General features: G+C 38.0%; 1 protein-coding gene and 1 pseudogene across 2 annotated transcripts in view; both read left to right on the top strand.

Moving 5' to 3' along the window:
• The window catches only part of Marchf5 (membrane associated ring-CH-type finger 5), a 34,714-nt gene extending 22,545 nt beyond the window's left edge, over positions 1 to 12,169 (top strand). For both annotated transcript variants that reach the window (XM_005333732.5, XM_040272292.2), the window contains exons 3-6: positions 4,162 to 4,292; positions 9,717 to 9,900; positions 10,039 to 10,205; positions 11,408 to 12,169. In XM_005333732.5, coding sequence (XP_005333789.1) covers positions 4,162 to 4,292; positions 9,717 to 9,900; positions 10,039 to 10,205; positions 11,408 to 11,524 — 599 coding nt within the window. In that variant the 3' untranslated portion in view covers positions 11,525 to 12,169. The remainder of the gene's footprint in view (positions 1 to 4,161; positions 4,293 to 9,716; positions 9,901 to 10,038; positions 10,206 to 11,407) is intronic.
• Positions 12,170 to 23,314: 11,145 nt separating this feature from the next.
• On the top strand, positions 23,315 to 24,776 carry LOC101967502 (peptidyl-prolyl cis-trans isomerase H pseudogene; annotated as a pseudogene).
• The last annotated feature ends 1,373 nt before the right edge of the window (positions 24,777 to 26,149 follow it).

The raw sequence follows: 26,149 nt of genomic DNA, 5'->3' as shown, positions 1-26,149 counted from the left end.
GACTTCTTTATTTCCCTTTAAATTATTGGATTTTCAAAAGTTACATAAAACTTCTTTAGTCATCATTTCTGTTGAGAGCATAATAAGTGGTAAGGCCCACCACAGCATTAAAAATTCAATAATGTCTTTTTTTTCCCCCCAATAATTCCTTTTTAAAATAATGAAATTTGTATGCCCCTAGATTTTTACCTTTCATGATACATATATTTATGCTGCTGCTCCATTAGAATGGAGCTTTTCAAGGGCTAGGGTCTTGCCTTTCCTTATTTCCATAATTATTTATGCTATAATCTGACAATAAGAAGCAGCTAGTGACTGTTGTTATTTTCCTAAGATTATGGCCCTAAGCCATAGGATAGGGCACATAAGCTCCCTGATAAGAAGAGTATGAGTTAGGTAGACTGTTATCCAGAGGATTTTAGTGATTGTTCTTAGTCACCACATATCTTGCCTATATAATCGTTAGCTCTTAAAAGTGCCTCCCTTTGGTGGCAGTTTATTATTCTAATAGCATGTTTAACACTGGGTTTTTTGTTGTCCACCCCCTTCTAAATATTAAACTAATCTTGGAATGGTACGTCTGGAAGTGCAATGAAGATTTAGGCAAAGTAAACTTAAGGCAAAAGCCAAGGCAGAATTTTGTCAACAAACTAAAATTCAGTGGTATAAAATGCAGTCTGTATGTATTTGGCAAATCTTCAACCCATGGAATGCATAGAAAACTTCCAAAAGGATTTCTTGTACAAAAAAAAAAAAATGATAACCAGTGATTCAGGGAACTGGGGGGCAATGAGCTCATTTTGTGAAAGCCCTCTGCAATCTTTTAAGGAAAAACAGTTCAAAAATCTAGATTGCCATTGTTTGTGATAGATAAAAGTATTATGATGGGTTGTTTTTTTAAAGAAATTCTGTCACTTCAGTAATAGATATTTCCAACTACTATAAGTACCTCAATAGAAAATTCATTTTATTTGAGAATATAGGAATTTGAGATACATTAATAAATAAAACCAGGGTTGGGATCATGGCTCAGTGGCAGAGCGCTTGCCTCACACATGTGAGGCACTGGGTTCCATCCTCAGCACCATATAAAAATAAACAAAGATATGTATCCATGCATAACTAAAAAAACATTTTAAGTAAATAAAACCAAAGAAATCCTTTTCCCTTTGGAGCTTATGTTCTAATGTAATAATCAGGAAACCCTTTCTGTAAAGAACCAGATAGTAGTATTTTAAACTTTGCATGTGGAATGTTTCAATAAAACTTTATTTACCAAAAGTCATCTGGCTGGATTGGGCCCACAGGTAATAGTTACTCAACCCTTGTTATAGTAAGTGGAAGTAGATTTAATAAGTAAATTAGAGTATATTATGGTAAGCACTTTTGGAAAAAGAGAATATAAATAAAGCAAAGTAATCGAATAGGGAGTATGATGAAGTAGGGATTAGGAGGTTGGGCTTCCTGAGGTCAAGAAGAAGAGGAACCAACTAAAGAGTTTGAAAAATAAGTGGTAAGATAAAAAGCAAGAGATGGTGATGTCCTAGAAGTGAATTGAAGAACCATATGTTAGGAATTAGAGGTGTCATGTTGCTGATAGGCCAAATAAGAGGAAGAGTGAACTTAGACCATTGAATTTAGATATGTGGAGGTTGTGAAACTGCTATGAGCAGTTTTGGTGGAGTGAGTCCAAGAGAGAATTTAAAGGAAGGATACAATTCTTTTGAGGAATTTTTTTTACAAAGGAGCAAAGAAATATATTTAAGGGGTCAAGAAGGGTCAAGAGTTCTTTTATTAAGACAGAAGAAATGGGCTGGGGAAGTGGCTCAAGCGGTAGTGTGCTTGCCTGGCATGCGTGCGGCCTGGGTTCGATCCTCAGCACCACATACAAATATGTTGTGTCTGCCGAAAACTAAAAAATAAAAATTGAAATTTAAAAAAAAACAAAAAAAAAGACAGAAGAAATAACAACAAGTTTGTTTGATGGAAGTAAGCCACTAAAAAGTAGGGGGGAAATGATGTAGAGAGTCAGAAAGAATTGGCTAGAACTGAGACCTGGAAGAATTGGTAAGGTGATGAAATATAGTTTACAAGTGATGGAATTGACCTTCAATAAATGGAATATTGGCAGATGGGCAGATGGGTACATGTGCTGGGGAGTCTCTAGATATTCTTTTGTGGCTTCAATTTTCTGATTTAAAAATTTTCAATAAAGAATTTGAGGAGCTGTGGCTCAGCAGTAACACATTTGCCTGGCATGTGTGAAGCACTGGGATCAATTCTCAGCACCATATATAGATACATAAATAAAATAAAGGTCTATCAATGACTAAAAAATATATATTAAAAAAGGAATTTGAAAGGCCAGTACAGCAGTGCACTCATGTAATACCAGCAACTCTAGAGTCTAAGTCAGATTTGAGGCCCATCTTAGGAACTTAATGAGACTGTGTCAAAATAAAAAATAAATCCAAGTTTGGGATATAGCTCCAGTGGTATAGCACCCCTGGGCTTGATCCTCAATATCAAAAAAAGAAAAAGAATATGGCAGTTGAAATGTAGAGGTGTTATATATGTACACCCATGGTCTTCTAGTATTAGCATTTGAGGGATCTTTGGTAACTCACTAAGATGATTTTTATTGTACTTTCTGAGGGAATTATAAACTTAACCCAGTAAAATTATGTATTTCAAGAATTAAACTATTTTATGAGATTAAATGATGCATGTAATGCCTGTGTGCACCTGGTATTCTGTAAGAGTCACTCAAAAAAATGCTACCTGTTGTTAGTCAGTAGGCACTGAATTAGGTTTACTTTCTCTTTGGTCCCCAAAGATAACCCTATCAAAGTTTTAACATTTTTAAGTTAAAACTTGACAATGATAAATTAATATGCTACATTTAAATCAAAGATCCTTGGACATCTCTCCTAATATTCCTTCACATCATAGTCTATCTCTCTTTTTTTTTTTTTAGTTATACATGGACACAATATCTTTATTTTGTTTATTTATTTTTATGTGGTGCTAAGGATCGAACTCAGGTCTCACATGTGAGAGGCGAGCGCTCTACTGTTGAGCCACAACCCCAGCCCCACATCATAGTCTCTCTTTATACAGTTACAATATCACTGGCTTCTGCAGTCAATGGGGAATCTTGATCAAGGGATCCACAAGATACTTTATTTTTAAATATTGAATTATTTTACCAGATTGTTTTGTTAATTTTTTTTTTGTATGGTGAAGATAACTTCTTTTGTGTATAGTCTCCTTTAGATTTTAAAACCCCCAAAGGTAGGTAGTAACTCTAATACATTTCTAAGAAAATGTCTGAAGTAAGTTTGTATATAGAGGAAATCTTTAATAGATAAAATGATGGACTAAATCAAGAGATTTCCTTTACCTTTGGTTAAGCTTAGCTATCCAATTCTTTGGCCTTGTGTGGAACAAACCTGAGACCTTTCCACTTCTATAAAAAATTCTGGAGCTAAATTATTGACTTAATGGCAGTTAGAAGAATATCTCCAAAATAGTAAGCACATAATAGAAGCATAATTGGCATCTAAAGTTGTTCAAAAGCCATAAAAACCAGCATAGTAATCATAAAAAGAAGCTTTTTCAAGAATAATATTCAACTAAATATAGCATATTGAAAATCAGGTAAAATAAAGTGTGTAGCTACAAGAAAATAGCCTTGGTTACCTTTACACACTGTACCAAGATACACAATGAGGGAAGCCGGAGAAAGTGATGTTCTTACCAAGTACTACAGAATTTAATGGTTGCCAGGAACTATTGGAAAAGAGCAAACTAAAATGGCCCTTTCACTCTGCAGTAGCCAGTGTGATTAAGAAATGGAAGTAAGAGGACTTGTTCTTTCATAAGAAGCAGCTGTATTTGAGGCTCTAATTATAGGTTCAATAACAAAGATAAAAATTTGAACAGGCTATTTCCCAGAATTTAGGAAGTAATATTTGCTATTCATACAAGTGACTGAGAAATGCTAAACTGTTCAAATCTGAGTTTCCACTAAATTTTTAAAACATCAGAATATAAGAGTTCATAAAAGTATTTTAGATCTATAGGAAATATTGAACAAGTCAATTTAAAAATCCACCTTATGTTGAAACTTTTTTTTTTTTTTTTTTTTTCCTGTTACAGGTCCAGTTGTTTATGTCTTGGATCTTGCAGATAGACTGATCTCAAAAGCTTGTCCATTTGCTGCAGCAGGAATAATGGTTGGCTCTATCTATTGGACAGCTGTGACTTACGGAGCAGTAACAGTGATGCAGGTTTATTATTTTACTTTATTCAGTGATACTACCTTTGATGTGAAGATCTATTAAATATTTTTAATTTATTATTTTGGATAAGTAATGATATGGCTTAAAATAAGAAAAGATATAAAAAGCTATCTAGTGAGAAGTCTTCTATTCCTGTTCTTCATTTGTCCAGGTCCCATCTCATCTCTAGGTAGCCGCTGTTGTTAGTTTCATGTATATTTCTCCAGTTTGACTTTATGTACAAGAAAAAACAAACAGGTTTTTTGTTGTTGTTGCTCTACTCTCCTATCTCTTGAAATATAGCCGTAGCTTTTTCTTCTTCTTCTTCTTTTTCTTTTTTTGGGTGGTTTTGGGGATTGAATTCAGGGCCTCATGAATGCTAGGCAAGCATGTACCACTGAGCTATATCCCCAGCACCTGTAGCCCTTTTTCTTTTTTTGTACAAGAAATTGAATTCAGGGACACTGAGCCACATTTCCAGCTCTTTTTATATTTTATTTAGAAACAGGGTCTCACTAGTTACTGAGGCTGGCTTTGAACTCAGCTGCCTCAGCTTCTTGAGCTGCTGGGATTACAGGTATTTGCTACTTCACTCACTGTAATTGGCTTGGTTGCCCTCCTTTTTTTTTTTTTTTTTTTTTTTTTGGTGGTGGTGCTGGGGATTGAACCCAGGGCCTTGTACATGTAAGGCAAGCACTCTACCAACTGAGCTATAGCCCCAGTCCTCCCCTCTTGGGGGTCTTTTTATATGACTATACAGAAATTTAGTATTCTGTGTATGGAATTACAACAGTTTATTAACCAGTCTCTTATTGATGGACAATTAATTGCTTCCAATCTTATGTTATTATAAACTGCTACAATCAGTAACTTCTGAAGATTAAAGAGTCTTAAAATTTCAAGATTCATTCCCAAGCACTTGATTCTCTTCTTTTTCATCTCTTCCTTAAAGATATTCAGCTATCGTCTTGTTTTACTCTGTGTGTGTGTGTGTGTGTGTGTGTGTGTGTGTGTGTGTGTGTTTTCAGATCAGCCTTTCATCCTGTTTCTAGTCATGTAATTGCAGCTTAACCTGTCTTCTTCAGTGACCTATTTTGACTTCACACATAACTAAAATCAGACTAGGTTTTTGTTGTTGTTGTTGTTTGTTTGTTTTTGCAGTTAAGTTGGGTTTTTTTTTTAATTTTGTTCTAATTATATACGTACGACAGCAGAATACACTTCAATTCATAGTATACAAATGGAGCACAATTTTTCACTTCTTTGGTTGTACACGAAGTAGAATCACACCATTTCTGCAATCATACTTGTACCTAGGGTAATGATGTCTATTTCATTCCACCGTCTTTTTTTATCCCATGCCCCTTCCCCTCTTCTCCCTCCCATTTGCCCAATCCAAAGTTTCTCCATTCATCCTATGCCACTCCCTCATTATAGATCATCATCCACTTATCAGAGAAAACATTCAGCCTTTGGTATTTTTTGGGATTGACTTATTTTGCTTACTTCTCCAACTCCATCCATTTACCTGCAGATGCCATAATTTTATTCTCTTTTAATGCTGAGTAATATTCCATTGTTTATATATAACACAGTTTCTTTATCCAATCATCTATTGAAGGGCATCTAGGTTGGTTCCACAGTTTAGCTATTGTGAATTGTGGTGCAATAAATATTGATGTGGCTGCGTCACTGCAGTATGATGATTTTAAGTTCTTTGGATATACACCAAGGAGTGGGGTAGCTGGGTCAAATGGTGGTTCTATTCCAAGTTTTCTTTTTTCTTTTTTCTTTGGTACTGGGAATTGAACTCAGGGGTACTCAACCACTAAGTCACAATCCCAGCCCTTTTTTGTATTTTATTTAGAAACAGGGTCTCACAGAGTTACTTTACTAAGTTGCTGAGGCTGGCTTTAAATTCATGAACCTCCTGCCTCAGCCTCCTGAGGCTGGTATTACAGGTGTGCACCACCATGCCCAGCCCATTCCAAGTTTTCTAAGGAGCTTGCACACTGCTTTCCAGATTGGTTGCACCAATTTGCATTCCATCAGCAATACATGAATATACCTTTTCCCCACATTCTTGCCAACACTTATTGTTTATATTCTTGGTAATGGCCATTCTGACTGGAGTGAGATGAAATCTTAGAGTAGTTATGATTTGCATTTCTCTAATTACTAGAGATTTTTCATATGGATTGATTGTATGACTTCTTCTGAGAAGCGTCTGTTCAGTTTCTTAGCCCATTTATTGATTGGGTTTTTTGTTTTGTTTGTTTTTTGTTGTTGTTGTTTGAGTTCTTAAACATCCTGAAGATTAGAGATCATCTATTGTGCATGTGGTAAAAATTGGCTCCCATTCTGTAGGCTCTCTCTTCACCTCATTGTTTCTTTTGCTGATAAGAAGCTTTTCAGTTTGAATTCATCCCATTTATTGATTCTTGATTTTATTTCTTGCGCTTTGGGAGTTTTTTTAAGGAAGTGAGAGCCTAATGATGAAGATTTAGGCCTACTTTTTCTTCTATTAGGCTCAGGGCCTCTGGTCTTATTCCTGGATTCTTGATCCACTTTGAGTTGAGTTTTGGGCATGGTGAGAGATAGGAGTTCAATTTCATTTTGCTGTATATGTATTTCCAGTTTTCCCAGCATCATTTGTTGAATAAGCTATCTTTTCTCCAGTGAATATTTTTGGCACCTTTGTCTAGTACAACATTACCATATTTACATGGGTTTGTCTCTGTGTCCTCTACCTATACCATTGCTCTCCAAGTCTATTTTGGTGCCAATACCATGCTGTTTTTGTTACTATAGTTCTCTAGTAGAGTTTTAAGGTCTGGGATAGTGATGCCACCTGCTTCACTCCTCTTGCTAAGGATTGCCTTGGCTATTCTGGGTCTCTTATTTTTCCAGATGAATTTCATGATTGCTTTTTCTAATTTCTTTCTTTAGTGTTCTGTAGTTTTCATTGTAGAGATCTTTTACCTCTTTTTTTAGGTTGATTCTCAAGTGTTTTATTTTTGAGGCTATTGTAAATGAAGTAGTTTTCCTAATTTCTCTTTCAGAGGATTCCAAACTTGTCTGGAAACCTAAATTTATTCCCAATTATAACTTCTCTTTGATTCCTACTGTCTTTCCATTCTGGGTTTATATCCTACAATCTTAGATTGCCTTTGCTCTTCCTACTTGATGGCCCCCTATCCAATCCACTAACCAAGTCTAAGTAGTTTTTCTGTTTTGATAGGCCTTGGCCTTGCTTCTATAGCTTTCTTTCTATAATCTTTACCACCTGGCTTTTTGTCATTCCTTCATCATACCTAGATGGCTAAAGGACCCTCTTGATTGATTTCTCTGACTTCATTCTTTTCTATCCATCCTTCCAAATGAATCTTTTTAAAGTACCTTCAACTTCAACAGCTTACTCCCCAGTATTTGTTTTTGGGGATTTTAGGTTTTGGTTTTGGTTTTTTGGGGAGGTGGGGTTTGATGCTGGGAATTGAACCCAGCGCCACTTTACCACAGAGCTACATTTCCAAATCTTTTTTTTTCCTCCTGGAGACAGGATTTCAATAAGTTGCTCAGGGCCTTGCTGAGGCTGGCCTTGAACTTCTGATCCTTCTGCTGAGCTCAGCCTCCCAAATTGCTGAGATTAAAGGCCTGCACCAACACATCTAGTTGATTAAGTATTTCATAGGTAACCCAGTAGTAGTTAACACACTTGGATTTGTAAATGATGTAATTTGCTTTTCTATAATATAGAGAGTGCATGGCAACAAAAGGAACAGAGTTATATCTAATATTCTAAAAGTTGCATTGACCTATGAATAGTAAGCAGTCTTTATGATTGTTCCATTAATAATCATGGTGAAATAAAGTATTATGAGGCTTCTTCATAAAATGTTGATGGCATCCCAAAAATCTAGATATAGTCACTGGAATGAATCACAAATAGTAAAACATCTTTTGTCATGATTATAATCAATAAAAGTTGAGGGCTGGGGATGTGGCTCAAGCGGTAGCGTGCTCGCCTGATTCTCAGCATCACATACAAACAAAGTTGTTGTATCCGCCAAAAACTAAAAAATAAATATTAAAATTCTCTCTCTCTCTCTCTCTCTCTCTCTCTCTCTCTCTCTCTCTCTCTCAAAAAAAAAAAAAAAGTTGAGATTCACTGACTTGGGAAAAAATGCAGAGTCCTCCACAGTCATACGTCATCCTACTTTGAAGCCTATTGACCTGTGTCCTCCACTCCATCCTTTTTTTTTTTTTTTTTTTTAATATTTATTTTTTAGTTTTCAGCAAACACAACATCTTTGTTTGTATGTGCTGCTGAGGATCGAACCCCGGGCCACACGCATACCAGGCGAGCACACTACTGCTTGAGCACATCCCCAGCCCTCCATCCTTATTTTGTCTAGTTTACCTCTGTATTTTGGCTTATGTCATCTTCTCTGCCTACTGCCTGCCTTTCCAGTCTTTTCTCCACTTACCCAAATCTAAACTTTCCTTATAGGCTTAGCTACTCTTTCTCCATGAAGCTTACCAGCTACTTACTACCTATTGTAATTTATTCCTCTGCATTCATGATATTTCTCAAATTGCAGTTTTGTGACAAAGAAACTGTTATTTCTAATTTACTAGCTTAGAGATTTTACTTGTCCAGTGCTATATAGCAAGAAAGAAGCATTAGGACTCCTATCTCTTAATCTGAACACAGACAGCTGAAGCAGTTCATCCTGGAACAGAGGAACCTTAACATCCAGCCTAGTTTCTACTTTTGGAACTTAATTTTATTTCTTCTTCTTCTTCTTCTTTTTTTTTTTTTTTAATTATGTTGCTACTGCTGTTTTGTTTTTGTTTTTTGAATCAGGATCTCATTATATGGCCCAGGCTGATTGAACTCCCAAGTGGCTGGGCTTATAGGCATGTGCCACTGTGCCCTGGGCCTTGCACATGGGCAGCACATGTTCTACCACTGAACTATACCCAAGTCCCAAGAAGTGAGTTTTTAGCCATCTCTCAAAGACAACCAGTCCTACACCTTCTCTTGACTGTGCTTACCTCCTAGAAGGAATAGCAGGAATACAGATGTTCTTTGAAGACAGATAGGACCTAGAATCTTATCCCAGTCCTATATCCCACTCCAACAAAATCAAAAGAGAAATAGAAGCAAACACCAAGCCCCCGCTCCTCCACTGAAATGTAATCAGCCATTTTTAATTTCAGTGTAATATGAAATAGCATGGACTTTGTTTTTTCCTTGAATAAAGAAATTTCTTATTAAAAAAATCCAGACCAATAGCTTTCCAGTTTATTTTAAATATTTATTTCTATATCTTTTGAAATTAAGTATTTCCTATAAAGTGAACTAAACTCAAACATGCAGCACTTCATTTGATAAGAAAACGATTCTAACAAATGTTAACTATTTCATAGGTCGTAGGCCATAAAGAAGGGCTGGATGTTATGGAGAGAGCTGATCCTTTATTTCTTTTAATTGGACTTCCTACTATTCCTGTCATGCTGATATTAGGCAAGATGATTCGCTGGGAGGATTATGTGCTTAGACTATGGCGCAAATACTCAAATAAACTACAAATTTTGAACAGTATATTTCCAGGTAAGGTCCTGAATTTTGATTATAAGATTTTCTGTCAAACTGACCTTATAAAAGAACATAACATTTTAGAGAAATGTTTGAAGATTTTTTGTAGCTATTCTGAAGTATTAGCACTAATATACTGCATCTTTTCTATAGGAATTGGTTGTCCTGTTCCCCGAATTCCAGCCGAAGCTAATCCTTTAGCAGATCATGTCTCTGCTACCCGAATTTTGTGTGGAGCCCTTGTCTTTCCTACTATTGCGACAATAGTTGGTAAACTGATGTTCAGTAGTGTTAACTCTAATTTACAAAGGACAATCTTGGTAAGATGGCTTTAATGCTTGTTACTTTTTCAAGTGACATACAAAAGACAATTAACTATATTTGCTTTTAAAGAGGAGAGGGTATACAAATATTGGATTCATGGCTCCTATGCCTTAAGCTTCACACTGTCATCCACTAGCTTGAGTGGAATAAAAAAGGGAAGAGGGCTGGGGATATAGCTCAACTGGTAGAGTGCTTCCCCTGCATGCACAAGGCCCTGGATTCGATCCCCAGCACCACCACCAAAAAAAAAAAAAAAAAGAAAAAGCCACTATAGTAGTTCTGGCTTTCTAGAACTATTCTGAAAGTAAATTACAGAATATGGATGAATCATTATCCATCCCATTTGCCAACTGGATTATGGTAAAGAGCTTCTGCTGTAGGGTCAAAATGCCTGGTTTAATGCTTTTTCTTTCCTTTTTTTTTTTTTATTTTTTGTTTTTTGTTTTTGTACTGAGGTTTGAACCTACAGTTGCTTTATCACTGAGCAGTCCCTAGCCATAGTCTTTTTTATTTTTTATTTTGGGACAGGGTCTCAACCAAGTTGAATTGCGCTGCTAAATTGCTGAGGCTGACCTTGAACTTTTGATGCCTCCCAAGTCACTGGGATTACCGGCATGTGCCACTGTGCCCTATCCTGATTTAAATCCTAACCCAGAAATAGCCTTGCTATGAAACATAAACCAAATTTCTTGATTTCTCTGTGCCTGTAGAATGGGTGGCTATCTTGGAATAATTATAAAGATTAAATCAGATAAATACTGGCACATAGTAAGCTCTCCTTTTATTTACTGTCTTTTTGGAGATAGGGGAGGACTCAGATCAACCCCAGATTTTAAACATGCTATGCAAGCACTCTACCACTGCGCCAAACCTCAAGCCCCTTGCTTTCATTACTATTATTCCATTTTCCCCCTCTGTTACTTTGCACATAGTGCCTTGACATTCTTCCTACTATATCAGAATGGATGTAGAACTAAGTGGAAGGAAAATTACTCAGGTAGGATAATGGGGAAGGCATTTCCATATTCTGTTACTTATAATGTCTACCTCTCTCAATCCCTATTAGAAAAGATAACCATTCACTTGCAGTCACCTGATTTAGGTTAGCATAAAAGCCTATGTCTTTGGTGATCTAAATAAAATTCTTTTTACTGTCTAGATCTACATTATAAAAAGCTAATTTTCCTTTTTATTCTAGGGTGGAATTGCTTTTGTTGCCATAAAAGGAGCATTTAAGGTTTACTTCAAACAGCAGCAATATTTACGTCAGGCACACCGCAAAATTCTAAATTATCCAGAGCAAGAAGAAGCATAAAACTGTGACTTCTGTTTGTTCTGCAGTCCTCTCATCCTTATGAGTCTGTTGTGTCGTTTTGATTCCATCATTAATGCACTAGTGGAGACTTGTTATAAGCTGCTGCTCCTATATTTTTAAGAAATATAATAAAGCACTTAGGGCAGGGGAAATCCTCTCAGTAATCACGGAACCTAAGGATGTGATTCGTTTTCATGGTTTTGTATGTACTTCTTTTGTGGCAGTCATCTAAACCATTATCTTAGCATGGTAAACCTGAGTTTGTTCATATTTTCTCCAGATATGTAAAGATCAAACTGTACAAATATTAAAAATGCACATGCTGTTTTATTCTAATGCCTCTTTTGTACATGTTCATGTTCAGTGTCTTCTTAGAATCAGCAACTTAATGAAGGTACTATGAGGATTTTTCTCACCGACATAATTTGATTACTTGCGAAACAGGAACACATGTTAATTTGAGAAAATGTAAATTAGTTATGAATAAATAACAAACCAAAAATGTATGTAAACATCAAATAATTATCTGAACAAATGAAATTTTGTTGTGTTTTCCTTAACTCATGTGATGTCCTCCAAATGTGTAGGGTAAAAGTTCACAGGGCTTCCAGATCACTTTTTCACTATTAAATTTTATTTATACAATGTTGACATCTCATAATTCATAATGTAATTTTGACTCATATAGTCTTGATTATAGTGTGTATATATTTGTGTGTGTCTGTGTGAGAGAGGATGTGTGTGTGTGAGAGAGAGATCAGATCCTTTGATCTCTGGAGTAAGATTTTTAAATCCATATTTGTAGAAATTAGAGCTGCCAGTTTATAGTAGTTTAAACAGAATGATTTGCAGAAAAATGAAAACAAAAAAGTCAAAATTTTTTTATTCTCCTCTTTCATTGATTCAGATATTTGTTGATCACCTTATATTTACCCCAGGCACTATACAGAGTGCTATTGGATACAGTGGTGAACAAGAGAGTTGGTCCTAGCTCTTAGAGTGTTTATAATTTAGTCAGCAGATAGAAAAACAGCAGTGAGTATACCAAGGTGAGGCCTTGAACTCTTTGCTTTAATATCAGTCAATGAGGAGATAATTACGAAAACAAGTCCTGAGTAAATATTGAGGTCACTGTTTTTGACTCTGTCAGTTTATTATAGAAAACCAATACTAATGTTTTTAGATTTTAATTGCTTGTCATATTTGAGGCTAGCACCTTAATAATCATTGTTTAAGTAGTTTTGTGTTCACTTTTCAAAAGTAATTATTTATTTTAAGTCATTTTCAATAGAGTGGCCATCTTAATGTCCAGCAATCTGAATGGTCTTTCAATTATTTTCACTAGCTAAAATTAATTTTTAAAGGTAGTTATAAAAACCCTATTTATTTATTATTATTTTGTTCACAGTATCTAATGCATGATAATAGTAAATGTTTCTTACTGATAAGTGGCCACTTCCTTTAGGAGTATAGCATATATAGGTTGAGCTATGTTAGATTGTAATAATGTTTGTTAATTTTAGTAATTAAAGACTGGTATCATTCTGTAGTATAAATGTCTTAATTTTGAGTTGTATGGCATTTATGTGAATGGATGTTGAATGTTAAAAGTTGTAATTATTTGGGGAGGAAAGAAGAGTGAGTGAGTGAGTCTTATTAAGAACACTGCTACCATTCTGAAGGGGAAATATAAAATCTATGACTATAGAATCTATGACTATAAAATCTTAGGTTATATAGCTGTAATTATAAAATATATTGGCTTTTCTTTAATTTTCAATATGAAAAGATATATTAAATAGACATTTCCTGCATAGTTTTGTTATACAGAACAGCTTCTAGGCAGCATTTACTAATGTTACGCAAGCACACAGTTCCCCATTTATTCCTTTAATGCCCAAGATGGAGAATAACTTCTTGGGTTTATTGGCATCAAGGCCCTGGAGGGCCAGAGAAGCAACAACTATAATCCTTTGAGGGCAGGAGGGAGGCGTTTCTAAGGCTATGCAGAAGGAACTACAAGTGCCTGGGGACCAGAGTGACCTCTAGACCTGGAATGGAACACTTACAGAGCCTTAGCTTAAGAAATACCATGTGCCAGTTGTTCCAGGAAGGTGGCCTGCCCTGCTATGAAGCTACAAAGAACGTAGGCAAACTGAAAGTTGGATGGACCCGAGTTCAGATCCTAATTCAGCTTTTCATAACTGCATATGACCTTTGCCAGGTAACTTAACTTTTCTTCCCCACAGTTCTCTTCATACTGAAATGCAGATAATACTTAGAAGACTATCTGCAATTAACTGAGAAGGGAACAGAGGCACTTTGAGCACAAAATACCCCCTAAGGAGTAGTTTCTTAATTGCTATTGTTTTTACACTCTAGGAAAAGAGAATGAAGAGGTAAAGGAAAGGCAGCAGAGTACAAATTCAAGAGATGATGTAGCCTTTTGAGATGGATGGGTATATTTTGTTTTCTAGTTTATTTTCATATTACTTTTTTGTTATTTCCAGAAACTTATGTTTTAAACCTCTTTTATAAAATTCAACAACTATTAGAAATCTATTCTTTGCAGAAGTTATCTCCATTTAAGTGGCTGAAAATATTGTTCATTACATGATTATCAAATGACTATGAAGAATATAAAATTAAACTTAGTGACTTAGTCACTGCCTTGCTAATTCTGCTGTAATTTTTTCAAATGTCTTGTTTTTAATATAATATAGCGGACTATCTCAATACTGGCTGGATTAAGTTGAATAAAGAATTTTTATGTTCTCTAGGTGTTCTTTGTCTGTTGAACAAATCCCAGAACTATTCATTAATTCTGTACCTGCCTATGTAATTGTTTTTAAATTTGTTACCAGAATTATAGTGAGACTTCTCAATATAAAAATAATCTGCAATTTAAAAAGTATAAAGGCATTTGTCTTAATTTTTGGTAATCAGGCTAGCCTAAATTCCAAGTGAGTTCTAGTGATTAACATATGTTCCTCCTTTCCTCAGAGCCTCTTGAACTGAATATGATTAGATAAGTAACTAGGCAAGGATTGTGGTGGTCTTGTACCATGGAATTTTACAAAGTAGTCAAGTGAGTTGGAAACACAAAGTGCTTCCTCTGACATACTGAGAACTTAAGTTTCTAAAATAGAATCTTCTGGAATGACTAAGTCAAATAAAGGCTACAGGGATTGATTGCATTGGATCTAAGAAATTTTGTTACCTCTCTCTGAGAGGCTAACAGGGAAATGGCCTGAGGTTGAAAGGTACTAGATGCATGTTCTAGCTGATAATAGAGGTTTGTTCATCGCTTTCGTTGATTCTCTGAAATAAAAATTTGCTGTTTCTCTGCTGTCACTTCTCCCCATGTTCATCAGAAATGCAAAAAGTGATGGACTAATCTTATTTAATCAACTAGGCAAAAAGGAAGGGAGGAAGGGTTTGTAGCTGAATACCTATAGAAGCCTTGTGTACACGTAACAGACCATCTGGTCAACCCATGTAGCTTCAAGCATTTTATTGGTAAGAGCATGCCCAGGCAACATAAACTACTCTAGCAGATGTTTGTTGGCCACTTTTACATCCTAGGAGCTATGTTAAATCCTGGAGTAGAATAGTGAATAAGCCTGCTTTGAGAGGGTTTTTTTTTTTTTTTAAACCATTTTAAAGCATACAGTTCAGTCCCTGATACTGAAGTCCTTGTAATCTGTTGCTGCTATAACAGAATACCTGAGATTGAGTAACTTCATTACGATAGAAATTTGTCAGACTCTGGAATCGGAAATCCAAGATTATGGGGCTGACAGATTAGGTGTCCGGTGAGAGCTGCTTTCTGCTTCCAAGATGGCACCATGTTGCTGCATCCTCCTAAAATACAAAAGCAAATAAGCCAGGTGTGGTGGCACATGTCTGTAATCTCAGTGGCTTCAGGAGACTGAGGCAGGGGGATAGCCAGTTCACAGAGGCAGCCTCAACAATTTAGTCAGGCCATAAGCAATTTAGGGAGAACCTGTCTCTAAATAAAAAATACATAAAAGAGCTGGGGATATGGTTCAGTGACTAAACACCCCTACGTTCAATCCTTGGCAAACAAAATAATAGGTATTCTGAAAGGCAGAAAGGGGCAAATGTTCCCTTGTACTCTTTTGTAAGGTCTCTAATCCATTCTGTAAGGTCTCTAATCCATTCATAAGGGCTCTGCCCTCATGACTCCATCACATTCTGAAGGACCCACCTCTTAATGTTATCACACTGTTAAGTTTCAACATAGGAATTTTGGAAAGACTGTATAGCAGAAATATACTGGTATTTTCATGGAGTTGTGCAACCATTGCCAACAATACCAGAATGTTTCCAGCACCTCAGAAAGAAACCTCATATCTAGCAGCAGTCTGAGTTTACCCCTCTTCCTGTCCCTGCCAACCACTTATCAACTTTCCATCTGCATTAACCTATTCGGGATATAAATGAAATCATATGATATGTGGCCATTTGTGTCTGGCTACCTTTCTTAGCTTTCATGGTTCATCTATGTTGTAGTATGTACCAGTACTTCATTTTTTTATAGTTGAATAATATCCAATGTGGCATGAACATACCACATTTTACTTATTCATTCATTAGTTGATGGAATTTGAGGGGGTATTCTCTTTTGAACCTACTTCAATCATACTTTTACCCTTATACTTCACCAGAACTGTTTTAATCAAAATCATCAACTATCTCATTGCTAAATCCAAAGGTCAATTCCTGGTCTTCACCTTACTTGAGATATATTAAACATTTGACCCAGTCAGCTCCACCATTCTTTTTTTTTTTTTTTAAGTATATTATTTTTTTAATTTTATTTTTTAGTTTTTAGGTTGGCATAATATATTTTATATTTATGTGGTGCTGAGGATTGAACCCAGTGCCTCATGCATGCTAGCCTAGCGCTCTAACACTGAGCCACAACCCCAGCCCCTAGCTCCACCATTCTTGAAACCATTTCTTCACTGACTTCTCTTCCTCAGTGGCTGCTACTTCTCAGTATCCTTTGTTGGATCTTCTTCATCTCTTAACCCGTAAGTATTGAAGAATCCAAGGGCTCAGTGCTTAGCTCTATCTTCTTGTTCTACACTGCCTAGGTGAACTCATCTATAGATATTTTAGATAGATAGATAGATATAGATCTATAAAGAGTGACATTTCAGATTTATCCCAAGCTGTGTAGAGAGTCCCTGGAGAGTGAGAAGTTACATGAGGAGAGCAAAGGATTGGAGGAGGAAAGGAAGAGGGAGAGGAAGAAAAAGGAGCACCTTTTTGTGAGTGAGCCCCCAATTAATGCCATATTGATCAGAGACCACCTGACTAAGTTCTTCCTGAGTTCCTTACCCACAAAATCTCCAGCAAAACAAAAAGGGGTACTTTGTTATGCAACAATAGATAACTGAGAAGCCTAGTGATAACAATTAGTCACTGGCATGAGGCATCTAAAAAGGTTAACCTCAGGTATTCCCCATCATCACCATGGTTCTGGTGACTGAACTCTGGGGTGTTCTACTGAGCTACATCCCCAAAATTTTTTTTTAATTTGTTTTTAGTTGTTGATGGACCTTTATTTTATTTGCTTATTTATATGTGGTGCTGGGAATGGAACCTAGTGCCTCACATGTACAAGGCAGGCGCTCTGCCATCGAGCTACTACTCCAGCCCCATCCCCAATCTTTTAAAAAATGTTTTGAGACAGGGTCTCACTTAATTGCCAATGCTGGCCTTGAACTTGCAATCCTTCTGCCTTAGCCTCTCAAGTTGCTGGGGTTACAGATGAGTACCACCATGCCTGGCAACCTTAAGTATTTCTGATTCAATTGTCAAGGGCATCCCTATGGTGACGGAAGCATGAGTATGGCTCAGCCTGAAGTTAAAATACTTTGGAACTCTGCTGTTCCTCTTACTCTGATACCATGTCCACCAGGCACCTCAGATTTTCAGAGACCATTCCCTAGGAGACACTGCCTGTATCTTGTATGTTTCATCCTGGTCTTGCTGGCAACCATGGTGAATTAGTAAAATGATCTCTTTGCCTTTCCTGAAATTTGAAAGGTGAGAATGTGCTGATTATGAGCCACGAGGATACTAGACTGTCCTTATGCCTGCAAAAGAGCTGTAGTTATCACTGTAACTTAATAAGTGGGCATTCTGAAACCTCCCATTTTATGGGAAATCTTTATTTAGTTCCTCTTCAAGGACTGCGGAGAGCAAGAGAGCATTCAGAGCAGAAGGCCAGCTTCAACTGCTCTTTGCTGAGAGGACTCCTCTGAGGACCAGATCTGTGTACTTGTCTTCTGTTGACTTCTTTACTCTTCGTTATCCCTCATTTAGCCGATGAGAACATGGTGGTTGAGTGCCTCTGTTCTATTTCATTTGTTCATTCTGCAAGGCTATAATAACCACCACATAGCTCTGATGTTAAATTGGGTGTCATTCTTTTTTCACTGAGTTTTAATTACGTAGAGTAAATACAAATCCTTAAAGGATAACAACTCAGTGGATTTTCATACATATATACTTCTGTGTGACTACCATCTATACCACTTAGAAATTTCCATCTCCCTAGAAAGAGCAGTTCTCTCTCCCTCCCCCCACCTCTCTCTTCCCAGTCAATATATCCCCCAGAGGCAACCCTCTCCTAACATGTACCTACCGAGTTTTTAACATTAGCCATTCTGGTGGGAGTAGAGTAGCATTTCACTATATGATGTAATTCTTAACAAAGGTTGTTGAGGTTGCAGCTAATGTGCTGCCTCTGTCCACAGACTGCTAAAAGGAGGCAAGTAGCAAGGGTTTCATGACTGACTGAATAAATCAAGCAGCTGTGATTTTTGTATTTTGACAGTGATAATTCAAGTTGAAACTATTTTCTCACTTGCAAATATGAAAACATCTACTGATATACATCTAACTAAAATCCTGAGATAATATATTAAAATCAGAAAAGATTAGCATTTAGAACAAATATTCCATTTCATTGAGTCCACGGATAATTACTGTGGGTGATCCTGTGCTACCTTGATAAAGAAGATGTGGCTTCTGCCCTTGTGGAGTTTGAACTACTTTTATAAGAAGTCATTTACTTGTGAATACAATCAATCACTAGTTTAATTTACCAACTTGAGATTTCTGAAAGGCTTTAAGCTTTTCTGTACCCTGCTATGGGTCCAGATTTGATTAGTTGTTTACCTCAGTGTGAAATTTATGTCAATTAATGGTTCTTTCTGTTCCCTCTTGTGTTAATTACTCAAAAACACGACTTCTAGCTCTTCTACAGAAATTTCCATGTTGGCTGTCCATTTTGAATTCCCATGAGTGCTTTATTATTTTCTGAATTTTACATACATATATATATATAGCAGTAGCAACCTGTCCTTATCCTTCTATTATGTCATTTTGTCATTTGTGCTGCCTGATTTCTTTGCTTCAAGTGCTTGGTAATCCTTGGCTGTCCTTTCATATTTAAGAATAATGCACTAAGCCAGGCATGGTGGCACACACCTATAATCTCAGCGATTTGGAAGGCTGAAATAGTAGGATCATGAGTTAAAGCCTGCCTCAGTAAAAGCGAGGTGCTAATCAACTCAGTGAGACCCTGTCTCCAAATAAAATACAAAATAGGGCTGGGGATTTGGCTCAGTGGTCAAGTGCCCCTGAGTTCAATCCAAGATACCCACCCCCCCAAAAAAGAGTAAAGCACTAAAAAGGTGACTGGGGGCTCTATAGGGATGAGACACTGTCAATTGGTGGGCTTCACTGTAGGGGGAAAGTGTAAGAAGCCAGCTTTTCTTATTAGGAAAGTATCCATAAGTCAGGATCTGTAGTAAGTCATCTTTTTCAAGAAACCACAAAATTTTAGTGGCATATAGCGTAACCACTTATTTCTTGCTTTCCCCGTCTGCAGGCAGGGCTCTCTTGGGCTTGAGCTCAGGTCTGCTCCACATGCCTCTGATCTACCTTAGACCAATATATACACATGGTATATTCTTCTCATGATAAAAAACAGAACAAGAGACCAAACCAACCATGCAAACCCATGTCAAGTCTCTGCATATTTCTTGTTTGCTAACAAGGCCAAGCAATTCACATGGTCAGCCGTAAAGCCAAGAGGTGAAGCAGTATATTCTCCCCAAAATGAGGCCATGAGAAAGATAGGCATGTGAACTTCTATTACAGAGGAGTTAAGAACTGAATCCAATAAACCACTCTAATATTCTCTTTTATCTCAAGCCACTCAATATTTCTCCAAAACAATCTTCTAATCTACTGCCAGGGGGATAGGCCAAGCTACAGGTGTTCTTAGGTGAGGTAGAGGAGGGGCTTCTGACTCTCCTTGACCAATAACAGCAGTGTTTCTCTGCTCCTGTTTCCAATCTAGTGCTCTCTGCTATCCTCCTCATGATTTGTGTTAACTCCTGAGTTTCTTACATTCTGTTTCTCTAAAGAATACAGCTCTGGTGTCCTGTGGAGGTAAAGGAGGGAGCCTGTGTGGTTGCTGGAGGTGGTGTGGGTCTAAGAGCCCACTGTTCTCACCCCATCTTCTGAGGTGTCCGTGCCTGCCAGACTGCCTCCTTAGCTTCCCCTCTCCACCTGCTTGCATTCTTGTCTTTCTTTTCTCTGATAAATTGGTTGCATCCCATCATCTGCTTTCTATCCTCATATGGAGCAGTTTGGATTTACATTTCCTCAAAGATGAAGTTCGTGGTGTTTCTTTCCTCACTGTTTTGTCTTGTTCTGCAGTTAATTCCAATCAATAAAGAAGATATCAAGGTATTTTACTCTCCACCTTAATATTGGAAAGCCAAGGGGGAAAATGCAAGTGTGTGTGTGTGTGTGTGTGTGTGTGTGTGTGTGTGTGTGTGTGTGTTGCTGGACATCAATCAAGGTCAGAGCTTCATGCATGCCAGGCAAGCAGTCTACCACTGAGTTATACCCCGGACCCCTAAACACAATTTTTAAAGCTATTATTTGTTAATTGCTTGCCATGTATCAGGAACTTTGCTAAGCAATTTACACTCGTTATCCCCATAAAACCTCTGAGAACTAAGTATAATTATACCTATTTTTTGGATGATGAATTGGGAACTAAATGAAGTGAAGTAATTTAGCTAAGGCTAGTAAACCTGTAAATGATGACATCGAGATTAGAGCCCATGGTTATGGCTCCATGGTAGAGCGCTTGCCTGGCATATGTGAGGCACTGGGTTCGATCCCCAGCACCACATAAAAATAAAGCTATTATGTCCATCTACAACTAAAAATATATATATTCAAAAAAAAAAAAGATTAGGGCTGGGGTTGTGGTTCAGTGGTAGAGTGCTTGCCTCCAACTTGTGAGGCACAGGATTCGATCCTCAGCACCACATAAAAAATAAATGTAAATTTATTTATAAATGTGTTCATTTACAACTAAAAATATTCTTTTTTTTTTTTTGGTGCTGAGGATTGAACTCAGGGCCTTGTGCATGCAAGACAAGCACTCTACCAACTGAGCTATATCCCCAGCCCATAAAAATATTCTTAAAAAAAAGGGGGGGGCTGGGGATGTGGCTCAAGCGGTAGTGCGCTCGCCTGGCATGCGTGCGGCCCGGGTTCGATCCTCAGCACCACATACAAACAAAGATGTTGTGTCCGCCGAAAACTAAAACATAAATATTTAAAAAATTCTCTTAAAAAAAAAGATTAGAGTCCAATATCCATCTAGGAGTCTACATTGTGGGTAAATTTTTATTGGGGTGAACACTAATCAGTGCCTAGGAAAGCTTGCAGTGAGGTAAGGACTCTAAAGAAGGTGATAACAAGGGCTGGGGCTATAGCTCAGTTGGAAGAGCGCTTGCCTCAAATGCACAAGGTCCTGGATTCAATCCCCAGAATGTGATAATAAGGGAAATGGAGAGGGGCAGCAGGCCACTTCCCTTATCTACAATCTTCAGGTGAGGATCAAATCAAAGTGACCTTGGCTATAAAGTAAAAGAATGTACTGCTCATAAAACATCTGGGGAAACCCACCTGTACAGTGGCTGTGCAACCAATCCTATATGTCCCCCCAGCTTGAAGGCATGGTGGCCAGGCCTCATGCTTGCTGGTTGGGGAAACACAGAGGAGGGTCCAACTTCCCAGTCTGTTTCCTGGATTCCATCGAGAAGGGATTCTCCTTTTATTTAGGTTGTTACACTTCCTACCAAAAATGACATTGGAGAATATACTCCCTTACATGCCAGGGTTACCAAACTCTTAGATTTTCTGAATTCTGCCTATACTTTTGAATATAGAGCTTAGGAAAACGGAGGATTTCTTTTGTATCCTACTCTCTCCTCTTAGAATTTGACTTTCTTTGGATACTGACAAACCTGACCTTTTCTGCAGAATATAATCATTTTCTAAAAATGCAGGAAATTGGAGAAACAATAAAATTCCATGTAGGTTTTTTTTTAGACCTACTTTATTATTTTTTTAAGAGAGAGTGAGAGAGAGAGGGGGACAGAGAGAGAGAGAGAGAGAGAATTTTAACATTTATTTATTTTTTTCTTAGTTCTCGGCAGACACAACATCTTCGTTTGTATGTGGTGCTGAGGATCGAACCCCGGCCACACGCACGCTAGGCAAGCACGCTACCACTTGAGCCACATCCCCAGCCCCCCATGTAGGTTTTTACTTTGCCAACTTAGACACAGACTAAGAAAGCCTCAGAATACCATGGGTTCCAAAAATACCATATATACAATATAAATTTATTGTCTATTATTTATAAAAATAAATTATGACAGTATTATGTATTATGATTTTAAATTTTCAAACAAAACAAGAAAAAATGAAAAGTTTTTTTTCTGCCCTGCCCTCTTCTCTCCTCTTTTCACCAATATTATATGCTGCTTATAAAAACTTCAGTTGATAGCTAGACGTGGTGCCTCACGCCTGGAATCCCAGCAACTTGGGAAGCTGAGGTAAAAGGATCACAAGTTCAAAGTCAGCCTCAGCAATTTAGCAAGGCCCTAAGCAACTTAGCGAGACCCTGTCTCAAAACATAAAAAGGGCTGGGGATGTGACTCAGTGGAAAAAGCACCCCTGGGTTCAATCCAGGGTACAAAAAAAAAAAAAAAGAAATAACACAAAATATATAAAATGCTTAGCTTGTTGCCTGGCACACTTAATTACTCATTAAATATTAACTTTTAATTTTTATTTGTATCAATAAAACTAATAAATGGTCCTTATTATAATTTACATTGCTTTTTGAGAAAGCAAAAATAGGATTAATTTAGAAGATACCAATTAGTTAAGAAAAATTAAATCATTATCACTTAAAACCAATGACTCTACTAGACAGGTCAGTTAATGAAAATTTATTTTAGTGTGTGGAGAATTTTATATTGAGCTAGTTACATGAGAAAATTCAAATAATTTGCATTTTAAATAGTTGTGAACAGGCTCTCTGAGGCCCCAAAAGGAAGACATTAACTAGTAATTAGAAAAATCAATCTCTTAGCTGAAAGGTTGTGTTTTGTATATGTTGGGGTTCTGCTCGATTTGTTTTGTTTTCTTGCAGTGCTGGTGGGGTTGATCCCCGTGTGGCATGCATGCTAGCCCACTGCCCTACCCCGGCACCCCTTGGCTGAAAGTGTTAGCAGTTTCACTTGCTCTTGTATCCTCTGGCCTGAAGCAGAAGCTGGAGACAGAGCAGAAGTATGTGGGTTCCACTTAGGACCTTGTGAGGACTGGCAACACCCCAAGGCAGGGCCTGTATCCTGGCAATTTAATATCATGAATATCCTTCTGCTTTGGGGTCACGGACATCTAGTGGCAAATTCAAGCTCTGTCAACACATTGTGTTCTTTGATGTCAGCTTTTTCAATCAGGAAGTTGGTCACATGAAGATACAGCTGTTTGCAGACATTGTACCTAAGACCACCAAGAACTTTAGGCAGTTCTGTACTGGAGAAATTCAGAAAAGATGGGGTGCCCATAGGAAACAAAGGGGGAGCACCTTCCTCGTAGTCATAAAGGATTTCATGATTTAGGGTAGAGATATTGTTAATGGAGGTAGTACTTGAGTTGTCAGTATTTACTTGGGGGCCATTTGCTGATGAAAAATTTAAACTTAGACACTTGGCTCCAGGCCTCTTTCTATGGTAAGCAGTGGTCCCAGTACAAATAACCACCAGTTCTTCATCACATGCTATAAGTGTGATTGGCTTGGTGGGAAGCATTTGTAGTGCTTGGAAAAACCATTAATAGATTCCTTGTGATGAAAAAGATTGAGAAGTTTCCCACAGGCCCCAACAATAAGCCCAAGCTGCATGTGGTAGAGATATAGTGTAAAGAGATATAGTCCAGACCAAGACTGAATCAGATAATCCCTTGTTCTGGGTGATGGTCTTGAGTCAGACAAACTAGACTGGCCTCTGTGTTCATTCTCCTGCCTGCTGTGGCCCCAGTTGATCAAGAGACCCTGGAAGTATCACAGATTCAAAATCACAATTGTCTGTGTTTAAATTTTCTTTTTTAAATATTTTTTAGTTGTTGATGTAACTTTATTTTTTATTTATTTATACGTGGTGCTGAGGATCAAACCCAGTGCCTCACACATACTAGGCAAGAGCTCTGCCACTAAGCCACAACCCCAGCCCAGTGTGTTTAATTTTTCAACTAAAAATATAGGGTTTTGTGTGCGGTTTTAAAATACATACACACACACAAATACACACACACACATATATAATGAATATCCTCCCACTAGTGATTACTATCTCTCTTATAGCTTAGGAAACTGGGGCTCAGAGATCAAGTCACTTAGGCTTTCTGGTTTACATCCTCAGAAAACAAGAGAGGCAGATTAAAGTAAAGGGTCAGGGAAGCAGGCAGGCAGGTTGTGAGCGGCAGGGGAGGAGGGCTAGCTGGGGAGCCTGGAACAGAAATAGGTAGGATCCCGCAGGCATATACTGGACAAAGGCAAGAACCCAGTCTAAGAGCAGCAAGGTTGTAGCCTAGGCTTTGCTGTTTTTCAATACACTACAGAGATTCTAGTTCCAGGGAGGAAACATTGAACTGCCAAGTTCTTGAGAACAGACACCAAGGCCAGCAGCATTGGGAATTTGGAAAGCTGGGAACTTGTTAGAAATGCACAATTGCAGAATGCACCCTGACTTTATTGAACTCAGATCTTCGTTTTAACAGACCCCCCCCAGATCTGTGCATATTACAATTTGAGGCACACTCAGCAGAGCCCCTAATGAACACCTAATCCCTGATAATTTTCCCCACAGGGAAGAGCTCATGATTTCTCAAGAGGAAGTATGTGTTGCTGCTCTCAGGAGGAAGAGAAATGGATTCTAGGAGAGCCCATGTGGGCAGCCCTGGATGCCAGCACTGGCCAGTCTCCGCCAGCCTGCCTCCCCCATCTGCAGTCAGGGCACGTAGACAGACAATTCCGGTTGGCACAAGAACAAATTTTTTTTCATTCTAGGTTGGATTTCTCAGGGGCTTCTGACATCTGGAAGATCTGAGAGAAGCTTTTGCTGTAAAATCCTTGATCTTTTTAAACTGCTGAACATTAGAAACCCTTTCCTCTCCTCTTACACAACTCTTTGGACAATGGAGGGATGCTAAGCCAGCAGCTTCGTTCCTTTTCTCAGTGCGCCTCTCTCCCAGGGATCAGCTATAGATTCATTGCTATATTAAGGGGATGATGAAGATGAAAGTTTTGTCAGGGTTTGAATCCAGGTGCCAGGGGACAAAGCAAGAACCTGGCTTTGACAACACAAAGGCTCCAAAATGGGAAAAGGGTGACATGAACACTGGAACTGCCAAGGAGGGCAGCCCCACCTGCCTTCATCTGGCCCTGCCTCAACAGGAGTCTTCTATAAGGAGGACCTTTTTGAACATTTTTTGCCCCTTCAGAAACCTGGCTACTCTTTGCATCCAGGCCCACAGATGGGCTGTCAGAGTAGGGCGTGTGGACCGCTATCCTTGGTCCTGAACCATCCTCATGTGTTGTGGCAATAATTCACAACCTCACAGAATCAATGAGGAAGTGTCATAAAAGGACTTGTTGCAAAGCTTTGCCCCAAGACAGCCTGCCCCAATGGGTCTCTGCTTTTTTTTTTCTCCTTACAGTACTGGGGATTGAACCCAGGTCTTGCACATGCTAAAAGTGTTATACCACTGAGATACATCCCCAACCCGTTTTTATTTATTTATTTGTTTGTTTGTTTTTGTTTTGAGAAAGGGCCTCACTAGATTGTCCAGGCTGGCCTCCTTGCTACCCTCCTGCTTTAGCCTCCCAAGCACCTGGAATTACAGATGTGTGCCCCATGACTAGACAATTCCTGAGTTTTTTTTTTTTTTTTTTTTTAATCTTGAGACAGGGTTTTGCTAAATTGCTTAGGGCCTCGCCAAGTTGCTGAGGCTGGTCTCAAATTTGCAATCCTGCTGCCTCAGCCTGCTGAGTTGCTGGGATTATAGGTGTGCACCACTGCACCCACCTCCAGTTCCTGAATTTTCAAACAGCAGGAGTCCAGGTGCATCTGAGAGTCAACCCATGGATTAGAGTTTGGCAATCACTCTGATGCAGTATGCTTAGTGTTTGCAAGCTCGTAA

This window comes from Ictidomys tridecemlineatus, chromosome 1, assembly GCF_052094955.1.
Source record: "Ictidomys tridecemlineatus isolate mIctTri1 chromosome 1, mIctTri1.hap1, whole genome shotgun sequence".
Lineage (NCBI taxonomy): Eukaryota > Metazoa > Chordata > Mammalia > Rodentia > Sciuridae > Ictidomys > Ictidomys tridecemlineatus.
The sequence above is the reverse complement of the archived record's forward strand: the minus strand, read 5'-3'. Positions and strand labels throughout refer to the sequence as shown.